Source organism: Aquarana catesbeiana, linkage group LG01 (genome assembly GCF_042186555.1).
Source record: "Aquarana catesbeiana isolate 2022-GZ linkage group LG01, ASM4218655v1, whole genome shotgun sequence".
Classification (NCBI taxonomy): Eukaryota; Metazoa; Chordata; class Amphibia; order Anura; family Ranidae; genus Aquarana; species Aquarana catesbeiana.
In genome coordinates, this window is record NC_133324.1 from 318,375,438 (window position 1) to 318,388,126 (window position 12,689).

Consider the following 12,689-nt stretch of genomic DNA (forward strand, 5'->3'; position numbering starts at 1 on the left):
GCTCTATTTATGGAGAAAAAAAGGATATAAGTTTTGTTTGAGTACAGCGTTGCACAACCGCGCAATTGTCAGTTAAGGTGACACAGTGCCGTATCACAAAAAATGGCCTGGTCATTAAGGGGGTAAATCCTTCAGGGGATCAAGTGGTTAAAACCATTTAAAAACGTGTAATATTATACAAGTATTATATTCACCATCTGCATTCCCTGCATCGGACCTGCACAGATGTACACTCCAAAATGTGCCTGCCCTTGCAGCTAGCCACCTGTCATTGAGTTAAACACATGCCGACTGGGCCATAGCCGAAAGACGGCTACAGGGCGGTCAGCTTTTTCTGGGAGGGCGTCCATGGACGTCCTCCCAAAATCTTGGTCCCGTGCGCCCCCTGGGGCGCGCACCTGGAACATCTGCGCATCACAGATCACGGTAAATGGCCGCTGATAGCCGTTTACCACGTGATCGCTCCGTCAAAAAACACAGTTCCCCATAAACGTTTACTGTACAAAATAAGGTGCGTTGGCATGGACCATAGGGTGAGTACATGGATTGAAAACTGGCTACAAGGGCGTGTTCAGAGGGTGGTGATAAATGGGGAGTACTCAGAATGGTCAGGGGTGGGTAGTGGGGTTCCCCAGGGTTCTGTGCTGGGACCAATCCTATTTAATTTGTTCATAAACGATCTGGAGGATGGGATAAACAGTTCAATCTCTGTATTTGCAGACGATACTAAGCTAAGCAGGGCAATAACTTCTCCACAGGATGTGGAAATCTTGCAAAAAGACCTGAACAAATTAATGGTGTGGGCAACTACATGGCAAATGAGGTTCAATGTAGAAAAATGTAAAATAATGCATTTGGGTGGCAAAAATATGAATGCATTCTATACACTGGGGGGAGAACCTCTGGGGGAATCTAGGATGGAAAAGGACCCGGGGGTCCTAGTAGATGATAGGCTCAGCAATGGCATGCAATGCCAAGCTGCTGCTAATAAAGCAAACAGAATATTGGCATGCATTAAAAGGGGGATCAACTCCAGAGATAAAACGATAATTCTCCCGCTCTACAAGACTCTGGTCCAGCCGCACCTGGAGTATGCTGTCCAGTTCTGGGCACCAGTCCTCAGGAGGGACGTACTGGAAATGGAGCTAGTACAAAGAAGGGCAACAAAGCTAATAAAGGGTCTGGAGGATCTTAGTTATGAGGAAAGGTTGCGAGCACTGAACTTATTCTCTCTGGAGAAGAGACGCTTGAGAGGGGATATGATTTCAATTTACAAATACTGTACTGGTGACCCCACAATAGGGATAAAACTTTTTCGCAGAAGAGAGTTTAATAAGACTCATGGCCACTCATTACAATTAGAAGAAAAGAGGTTTAACCTTAAACTACGTAGAGGGTTCTTTACTGTAAGAGCGGCAAGGATGTGGAATTCCCTTCCACAGGCGGTGGTCTCAGCGGGGAGCATTGATAGCTTCAAGAAACTATTAGATAATCACCTGACTGACCGCAACATACAGGGATATGTAATGTAATACTGACACATAATCACACACATAGGTTGGACTTGATGGACTTGTGTCTTTTTTCAACCTCACCTACTATGTAACTATGTAAAATGACAGAGAAGTTACATGTAAACAAACCGGCGTCACGTCCGGTTCCTCTCTCCCCTCCTCGTACCGAACGGTACAGAGAGGGGAGAGATCAAGTGCTGCAGCGCTGTGGGCTGGATGTGCAGTGCCCACAGTGATGATATGTGCCCACTCCAGCACTAATCCACCCCAGCAATACTCATCCATCCCAGCAATACTCATCAATACTCATCCATACTCAGCAATACTCATCCATCCATACTCAGCAATACTCATCCACCCATCCATACTTAGCAATACTAATCCATCCATCCATGCTCAGCAATACTCATCCATCCATCCATGCTCAGCCATCCATACTCATCCATGCTCAGCTATCCATACTCATCCATGCTCAGCAATACTCATCCATCCATACTCATCCATCCTCAGCAATACTCATCCATCCATCCATACTCAGCAATACTCATCCATCCATACTCAGCAATACTCATCCATCCCATCCACACTCAACCATACCCAGCCTCAGCAATACCCGACCCAGCCATCCCATCCATACCCAGCCATACTCAGCCATCCCATCCACACTCAGCCATACCCACCCAACCATACCCGACCCAGCCATACTCAGCCATACCCAGCCATCCCATCCGTACCCACCCAGCCATACCCAGCCATACTCAGCCATCCCATCCATACTTAGCCATACACAGCCATCCACATTCAGGGCTCAACCATGCTTAGCCATCCCCATCCACAGCTTATCCATGCCACCACAGTGCCTCAAAGTGTAATAGGTAGGTAATTAGAATTGAAATTTATGCCCCTACAACGCCTAATGGTGCTCCCTGCATGTTGGACCTCTGTATGTGGCCAAGCTGTGTAAAAGTCTCACACATGTGGTATTGTTATACTCAGCAGGAGTAGGAGAATCTATTTTGGGGTGTAATTTTTGGTATGTACATGCTACATGTTAGAAATATTGTAAAAATGGACAACTTTGTGTAAAAAAAATGCGTTTTCATTTTCTTTCCACATTTTTCAAAAACTTGAAAAAAAAAATTACATGTTCAAAAGACTCGATATGCCTCATAGATTATACGTTGGGGTGTTTTCTTTCCATAATGGGGTATTTTTTGGGGCGTTTTTATTGTCCTGGTGCTCAAGGGCCTTCAAAAGTGCAAGAGGTAGTCAAGAAATTAGATGTGTAATTTATGCTCCTAGAATGCCTGATGGCGCTCCCTACATGTTGGGCCTCTGTATGTGGCCACGCTGTGTAAAAGTCTCACACATGTGGTATCACCGTACTCAGGAGGAGTATTAGAATGTATTTTGGGGGCGTAATATGTGGTATGCATATGCTGTGTGTGAGAAATAACCTGCTAATATGACACTTTTGTGAAAAAAGAAAAAAAATCTTGATTTTGCAAATAATTGTGGGAAAAAACTTCAAAAAACTCACCATGCCTCTTTCTAAATACTTTTGAATGTCTACTTTCTTATTAGGTTCTCAAGAAATGAGCTAGGCGGTCAGTACTTCAGGTGTGAGCAATTTTCAGTGATTGGCACCATAGCTTGTAGACTCTATAACTTTCACACAGACCAAATAATATACACCGATTTGGATTATTTTTACCAAAGATATGTAGCAGTATAAAATTTGGCCAAAATTTATTATGAAAAAATACTAATTTGCTAAATTTTATAACAGAAACAAAGAAAAATGTATTTTTTTTTACAGAATTTTCCGTCTTTTTTCATTTATAGCGCAAAAAATAAAAAACCCAGCAGTGATTAAAGTGGAGTTCCACCCCCCCCCCCCAAAAAAATAATAACAATAGTAATGTGCTTAAAAAAAATTAAAAAAAAACATTTGGAGAAAATTTATTTTTTTTACTCACCTCTAAATGCCTGTTGCTAGGGGGTCCCTCGTAGTCTGCCTCCTTCGGTGCCTGGGCTCCTGACGTCACTTCCCTCGGCACAGGAAGGGAGATCGCCTCTCCACCGTCCCTCTTGTCAATCATCTGGGACACGTGACCGGTCCCAGATGATTGCGAGGCCAGTGACGGCGTGCTGCGTGGCTCGTGCATGCGCAGTGGGTGCCCGGCTGTGAGGCCACAGCCGGGCACCCACAGTTAAAATGCTGGCGCTGCCGAGCGGAGCGGGGGACGAGCGGGGCTTCGATCCCCCGCATCGCTGGACCCTGGGACAGGTAAGTGTCCGATTAAAAGTCAGCAGCTGCAGTATTTGTAGCTGCTGACTTTTAATTTTTTTTTTGAAATGGGAACCCTGCTTTAAATACCACGAAAAGAAAGCTCTATTTGTGTGAAAAAAAGGACAAAAATTTCATATGGGTACAGTGTTGCATGACTGAGTAATTGTCATTCAAAGTGTGAGAGCACCGAAAGCTGAAAATTGGTCTGGTTAGGAAGGGGGTTTAAGTGCCCAGTGGTCAAGTGGTTAAACAGGCTGGCTGCAGGGGGCTGCAGGGAACACCTGTGCATGGGGGTGAAGACCGCCCTTCGCTTGAGTGTACAGATCAGTAAATGTGAATGAGGCCTTATTGTCCCACAATGCATTGCATTCTGTGAAAGGGTGGTGGAAATTCTGTCAATCAACTGCTCATCTATTCACAGAATGCGATGCATTGTTTGAGAATAGTAGTACAAGGTCTCTAAATTCACAAAGATCAGAACTGGGCGGGTGAGCGGCACAGCTCTTCACAGTAGCAGCAGCACATGATAACTCTCACAGCACTCGAAGATAGTCACTCAGGGCAGTATCTCACTGCTCTGAAGGAGGCACTGAAAGGAAAAGTTTTCCATAAAGCAGCAGCCTGCAGGTAATGGGATAACCACTTTTACACATAACTAATGTGTGTGTTTGGTGCTGTATCCTCCCAAAAATACTAAACTTCAGCCTTAAACCAAACTGTTATGAGTTTGGTTTAAGTTCTCACAGTGTAGTTTGCTAAATGCAAAATGGAGATCTTTCTTTGTACAATCTATTTGTAGGTATGACAGATAAACTGTATATTATGTAAGCTTACAATGACATTTTTTTAGGATTTAATCTCTAAAGGAATAATCTCCTTTATCAGTGTTGTCAAATTCCGTCGGACTGGGGAAAGTGCCAGATCAGAAGAGGATAATCTATCAGGGGAACATGAGATACAGATTGGACCTGTCCACACAGATTTGGAAGCAGTGGAGCTTGAAGATGGAACAATTGTGCCAAAAGAGTTTGCAAACCCAACTGATGGTAAGAATTCTTTCATGGCAGATAGCAATACTAAAGACTTTCTGAAATGTACATTTTCGTTTGCAGACAAATCAGATCATTTGAAAGTCATGGCCCTATAAGTATTGATAAACACTGTAGATATTAGTGTTTGTACAATGGCAACCAGTAGATTTCACATTCTTTCCTTGATATTGGAGATCACTTTTTCATATTGTGGGGCAGTAAAATGTAACTAAAGGCCATGTCATACTAAAGATTCTGCTGCTGGTGAGCTGTCCTCAAAACGCAAATGCCACTTCCCTGTGGATGTCATTTTCTCTCTGGGTGAATGAGAGAGGAGATTGGGACTTTAAATGAGTCTCTCAACATTGTGGGGGTATGGTGTTGAAAAAACATGTTTAATACCATGGAGAATACATAAAAATACATATCAATGGTATAGAACAAGTAAAAAATATATTGGATCATAAAAATACACAAATACACATATAGCATGGACATCAAGGATACATAATAATATCAACTTGGCAACACATGATAATATGGAAAGAATAGATGAGTAATTCCTATGAATTTTATATGTATACATGTCAATGGGGCGACACATTGCAATATAAGTAGCATTATGTGGAATGATATGAACATGATTACATTCAACATATCCCCATCACTAACTTCCTGCATGTAAGTATCCAGGACTGGCAAATTTGCCTTCTCCTGTCAAGCTTATGCCATGCACACACGAGCGGACTTTTCGACGGACTAGGTCCGACAGTCTTTCCGACGGACTTTGCAGCGTACGTCTGCCGGACTTTCAAACAAACAGACTTGGACACACACGATCACACCAAAGTCCGACTAATTCGTACGTGATGACCTACGACCGGACTAAAATATGGAAGTTGATAGCCAGTACCCAGTAGCTGCCCTAGCGTCGGTTTTAGTCTGTCAGACTAGCATACAGACGAGCGGATTTTTCTACTAGACTCGAGTCCGTCGGAAAGATTTGAAACATGTTTTATTTCTAGGTCCGTCTGACTTTTGGGGAAAAAAAATCCCACACACGATCGAATTGTCCAACGGAGTACGGTCCGCCGGACCAAGTCTGCCGGAAAGTCCGCTCGTGTGTACGCGGCATTAGTGTTACACTAGACTAATTATACTTCACTGTTTATAGATACTCGTGAGCATCCGCCCCTGATGAGTGTTCATACACAAAACGCACCTGGCATATAGGATGCCGATACATGCCTGTATCAGTAATCAACCCTGTCTATTGTCTACCAAGTAATCATGTTCATATCATTCCACATCATGCTACTTATATTGCAATGTGCTGCCCCATTGACATGTATATATCTAAAATTCATAGGAATTACTCATTGATTATTTCCATATTATCATGTGTTGCCAAGTTGATATTATTATGTATCCTTAATGTCCGTGCTATATGTGTATTTGCATGTGTATTTTTATGATCCAATATATTTTTTACTTCTTCTATACCATTGATATGTATTTTTATGTATTCTCCATGTTATTAAACATGTTTTTTCAACAACATACCACCACAATGTCGAGAGCCTCATTTAAAGTCCCAATCTCCTTTCTCATTTATTTGAACCAGGGATGGAGGCACACTACCATACAAAGATTGACTATATGGATGTAGTGCAATGCAATAATTAAGTGATAAGTGAAACACAGAATTGTAACGGAAGTAATGGGTTTGAACAAACAAGCATTGCTATTGAGTTATGGTATCTGAATTTATTGTCATTTTCTTGAAGATACATTTATGGTGGAAGATGCTGTGGAAGCTATTGGCTTTGGAAAATTCCAATGGAAGCTCTCAATCCTTACTGGTCTGGCCTGGGCAAGTAACAATAAGTAACAGCTTATAATGTTGGTCTGTGCAACCTTCACGCTACACTTTTTTGTTTTATATTTCTGTTGTATTAGTGTTGAATGTTTTTGTACCGAGTTTTTTGGACTGATTCAGTAGGGGAATGCAAAAAGCAAAGACTGAAGTGATGTTTGAAGGCCAGTAAGCTATATCAATCAATCACAGCATATCTTTTATCTGGTTAACATTACCTAGTAATTGACAGCTATAGGTAATTTTATTGACAGAATATGGAAAACTCCTACATCTGCTCTGACCCCCTTCCACTACTTATTGCTGTTCTGAGCCCCTGTCAATCTATCTAAACTGTCTGGCAACACACTGGGGCTGTGGCACATAGATGTCACCGGGATAGAAAGTGAGAAAAATCCAAATGTTTAGTTGTCACAAGATCAGGGAAAATGGGGTGACCTGTTCTGTTGACAACCATCTAAAAGGGGGTTTACCTCATTTCAGAGAGATTGGCCCACAATTCCTATGTCTACAGGACAGGATGTGAGGGGAAATCTGCTAAATATGACACAGATGGCAGAAAAACCTGACAAGGGTTTAACCATTACCAAATTTATACAAAATGAAACAGAAATTTTGGCTATACATTGTATCTACTCTAAGATTCTCAACATGTGTTCATGGTGCTACCAATTTCCACATCTTTACCACTCTTAATGCCCTGTACACACGATAGGATTTTCCGACAACAAAATCCATGTTTTTTTTCCCGACGGATGTTGGCTCAAACATGTCTTGCATACACACGGCCACAAAAAGTTGGTCGGAAATTCCGAACGTCAAGAACGCGGTGACGTACACCGCGTACAACGAGCTGAGAAAAATGAAGTTCAATAGCCAGTGCGGCTCTTCTGCTTGATTGCAAGCATGCGTGTAACTTTGTGTGTCAGAATTCTGTACACAAGATCGGAATTTCCAACAACGGATTTTGTTGTCAGAAAATTTGAGATCCAGATCTCAAATTTTGTGTGACGGAAATTCCTAGGGAAAATGTGTGATGGAGCCTACACATGGTCGGAATTTCCAACAACAAGGTCCCATCGAACATTTTCCGTAGATAAATCCTATCGTGTGTACAGGGTATAACAGTGAAGAAGCACTTATGCAGTTTAAATTTAAACAGCTTCTTGTCCATTTTCATTGTGTTGCCACATGTCTTGTTTAGAGATCTTAGACTAAATAGTTTTCTCCAAATGATACAGTTACCATTTTAAGATTTGTATATTGTGATCATATCCCCTCTTAGTTGCTTTTCCTCCAGTAAAAATAAGTTTAATTTTTGTAGTTGTTCCTCATAATTGAGGTCCTCTAGCCACGAAGCTAGCCAGTATGAAGGCACATTTCCTGAAGATTGGTGACCAAAATTGAACTGCATGATCAAAATGAGACCAAACCAGAGCTTTGTAAAGTGGTATAAATATAGTTTATATATATATATATATATATATATATATATATATATATATATATATACACACACATATACAGTGCAACCCTCGTAGGAGCCTAGACCATCTGGGTATGCACTGTCCAAAAGAAAAGGAGGATGGGAGAGGAGGGGGGAGCAGAGAAACAAAGGTGACTTCTGCTGGCTATCAGTGGGGCCCTTCAAGAGCTTTGGTGCACTTAACGACAGTCCCAGTTAAACTGCATGTAGAATAGGTACAGTATAGCCTTGACACAGTCAAGGTAGGTGTCATTCAGATGCAGTAAAGGTTCGGTATAATGCGGTATAGGGTTGGTATTGGTGCAGTCTAGGTTTGGAATAAGTACAGTATAGAGTGCCGAATGGGTGCAGTATGGATTGGAAACACTAGGTTTCCTGCTCTCATTGGCTCAGTCATTGTTAGAAGTATCAAGAATCGGTGAATAGCCCTCCCACCAGTCCTTGGGATGCTGCGTTGATCTCTCTGTAGAAGGAGGCCCCCACGGTCTCTCCCTGAAGGCCTCTGGTGATCAGCAGAGTGAAGCAGAGGGTGGGTGGAAGCTCCAGTCTCCCTGCAGTAGTGGTGCACGTGCTGGGAGGTGGGTGCTGCTGCGCTGCCCCCTCACTCCCAGCCTCAGGCTTGGATCTCTGCTTATAAGGCAGGTGACTATTCAGACAGAGGTGTCCTCTCTCTCTCTCCCTCAGTGCCAAGAGGAAGAACTTTTCTGGGCAGTTTAATACAATAACCTCTCACTCTTCCTGCTGGAAGTGCCTGTTTGGATCTGTAGTGTAAAGAGTCAATTGGCCCCATTATATGGCTGCCATCTCAAACTACAACTCCCAGGTATCTCAGTTCTCTGCATATAAGTCTATGGGCTTGCTTGGCTTAAGCACTCCCCATACTGGCTGGAGGAGAATGGTGCAGCATAAAATATTTTCCACAGTCTTTATGTTATAGATACAATTAAAGATACAATAAGCTAAACCTATTATTTATTGAATGGATGTGACAGGATTTTTGCATCTCTGTTAGTTAATAGCAGTCTAAGTAAAAAGGCAACACTGAGGAAAAGAATAATCTATATTAAATTCACACTGTTGTGATTCATGAATTACTTGTTAACGTGTTCTGCATTAAGACAGCCTATTCAATTTGAATAGGATGCTAATGCCATGCTAAGGTTTTAATTCACCTCCACCAAATGTATTAACACAATGCACCACAATAAACAGATGGTTCACACACAATAAACACAAGCCACAAGTGGTGTGCTGTTCAGGTGCATTGGGGTGCCATTCAAAATGCATGTTAACATACATTATGGTAATTATAGCACATTGACGCAATGCAATAGTGTGAATTTGCCCTCTGTCCTAATTTTTGCTTTGTAATATTTTTATGATTTTTTTAAGAACTGGCATGGGATTTGAATATTTATACAGCTGTGTCTCTGCTAATGTTAACAGTTTTGAAAGCCTAACTGAACATTCATTTTAAAGGGAACCTGTGTCCAGACTATGCATAATAAAGTATTTTCATTGTCTTAAAAATCATTAAAAAGCTATTTAAAACAAACCCTCATTTAGCTATTGAGGGATCCGAACAGAGGCACTGAAATTACAGATTATTTTCCCCTTTGTATTCTATGGAAAACAAATCTTCAATGCCTGCCAGCCCTCTAACGTAAACATACAGCAGGCATGTGTAAACTGTTAGAAACATAGTAAAACTTGACTTTAGTCTTTGTTGTGATCTTTGAGTATCCTAAAGGATCAATAATTCCACAGTACAATCATCTACAGAGGTCAGCGATGACCTCTTTTTCTGTTCGTTAAGTATATGTAAAAACTTTATTGTCCATAGTTTGGGCATAGGTGCACTTTGAATCAGATAAATACATTCTATGTTCATCAGTTTTTTTTTCTGTAGAAAGCCAGATTAGAAAAGTGTCAAAGCTAAAGCTCTCCAACCAGCAGGGAGCGTGAGTTTGACTATACTTTGACTCAGCAAGAGGTGTATTGGACCTCTGCAAAGAGACTACTGCTTCCACACAAAGAGCAAATGTTCCACTTTGCAGTATGAGGACACGGCTTATCTGCTTAAGCTGTAGCTGCTTTCTTTAGAAAACAACCTGTAAAAATTTAAAGTGTTACTAAACCTACAACATTAAAATCAGTCTGTATATGCAGTAAAGCATGCTTGTTATACTCGCTGTGGAACCCAAGGGGCTAATCCTGTGTCCTCTGATTATCTCCTTCTTCCACTGACTCCAATATAAATCCTGATATTTACAGAGCTAAAGGACAGGCTGCACATGCTCAGTTTGGTGTGTATTGCTAGAGAGTTTTTTTCTTTTTTTGAGAGGGTGCATGTGATCAGCACAGGGCCAGTCAGCACTGTCCAGACAGAGAATCAGTGGTCCTGCATTTTCATGGGACAATTGTGGGAAAATGAAAATTCCTCCTACAAGCTTTAACCAGACACTGATAGAAATCACAAGGCTGCTCTAACTGCTGATGAAAAAAGGTATTAAGCAGTTTATTTTAACTAAAATATTTTCATTTCCATGTTCTGTGTACTGTGGGAGACCTGATATAGTGAAAGCAGGGTGCTGGGTTTAGTAACACTTTAATACTTATTTAAAGAAAATAGGGCTTTAAATAAAGAGTTGCCTTTTTTCCCTTCTGTTTGTTTTTCTTCATTGTTTTTGAATGATGAGCTTTATTCTTCTACATCTTTCCTTCCCTGCATTTATTATCATGGTGTTTACTTTCTAATTCACACACTGATCCTTTGCCTTGGTGTATATGCAGATGGCAGATGCCATGGAAATGATGATACTTAGCATCTTGGCTCCACAGCTCCACTGTGAATGGAGATTACCCAGCTGGCAGGTGGCTTTGCTCACATCGGTAAGCAGATACGCTGACTAGGCCTTGATCATATTCCAGGTGCTGAACTGACGTCATAGCTGCCCGAAGACTCACATTCATCTTTTTTTTAATTACAAAGCTTTGTTGGCACAGTAATGCTTGGTTATTAAACTGTTAGCTGAAGCAGCATTGGTTTAACTTATGCCACAATGCCCTTGGTAACTGAATGACTTTGCAGGTAATGTTAATCTATAATTACTTTTTGAAAATGTCATCAGAACTAACACTTAAAGTACATCTAAAGGGTCCTGTATGGTCTAAACAAGTACAAAATCCAGTTACTATGTGATGCACAAGCTTCATAAAGTAAACAAAAAACTTTTTTTTTAACTTCCCTGACTGAGCCAAGTCTCCTTCAGTGCCGGTTCACACTGCCGCGACTTGTCAATTCGCATCTCATTAACGGCAATGGAACCATTCTAATCGGTGCGACTCAAGTCTCAGCAACTTAGAAAAGAGTTCATGCACTACTTTTGGGTGACTTCATCGGGACTTGCAATGACTTCTGTTAATGAAGTCGCAAGCAAGCCGCAATGAAGTCGCACAGGGTGACGGCTGTCAGAGTCATATGACTTTGAAGCCGCATTGATGTGAACCAACACTCAGTTGTGTCTCACATGCACCCCCCAGAAACAGCTCAGTAGGTGGGCTTCAACAACAGAGACAGTGCTGTTAATTCAGAAAGCAGTGGAAAAGACTAATGCCGCGTACACACGATTGCACATTCCGACAACTAAATCCATGTTTTTTTTCCAACGAATGTTGGCTCAAACTTGTCTTGCATACACACGGTCACACAAATCTTGTCGGAAATTCCGAACGTCAAGAACGCGGTGACGTACAACACGTACGACAAGCCGAGAAAAATTAAGTTCAATAGCCAGTACGGCTCTTCTGCTTGATTCCGAGCATGCATGGAATTTTGTGCGTCGGAATTGTGTACACACGATCGGAATTTCCGACAATGGATTTTGTTGTCGGAAAATTTGTGATCCAGATCTCAAATTTTGTTTGTCTGAAATTCCGACGGAAAATGTCCGATGGAGCCTACACACGGTCGGAATTTCCGACAACTAGCTCCCATCGAACATTTGTTGTCGGAAATTCTGGCCGTGCATTAGTGTGACCGGGCATTAGTGTGGCCAGGTGCCCATTGTGACGTGTGAACCGGCGGTGATAATGCTTATAGCACGCCCCTGCAACATTTTTTCAAACCAATGTAGTGCAAGCAAACAACCAAACGAGTGTGGCAACTCTACTGTGAATTAAGAAGCAGTGCAGCATTGTTGCTAAACCATTACAGGAACTGCATTATGTAGACTTTACTAGCAGGCTCAACAAGTTTTTTGCAGATTTTGCAAAAAATCTTTGGCAATCTTTGGCACGTAGAGAAAACTGATGGTGTAGATGCACTTATGATTAAGTGCTATAGTTCTACTTTAACCACTGAAGTACCAGCCTGTATATACCCCTTCTTTACCAGAACATTCTTTAGTTTTCAAGGCTGTGAAAGTTTGATCAACAATTACTCTGCCATGCAACACTGTACCCACATTCTTTTCATTTCATTTTTTGA

The 12,689-nt window shown here is 41.5% G+C and overlaps 1 protein-coding gene across 3 annotated transcripts in view; it reads left to right on the top strand.

Moving 5' to 3' along the window:
* SVOP (SV2 related protein) overlaps window positions 1–12,689 on the top strand; it is a 140,884-nt gene that overhangs the window by 63,581 nt on the left and 64,614 nt on the right. For all 3 annotated transcript variants that reach the window (XM_073629985.1, XM_073629993.1, XM_073629976.1), the window contains 3 exons: window positions 4,693–4,853; window positions 6,626–6,711; window positions 10,994–11,092. In XM_073629985.1, coding sequence (XP_073486086.1) covers window positions 4,693–4,853; window positions 6,626–6,711; window positions 10,994–11,092 — 346 coding nt within the window. The remainder of the gene's footprint in view (window positions 1–4,692; window positions 4,854–6,625; window positions 6,712–10,993; window positions 11,093–12,689) is intronic.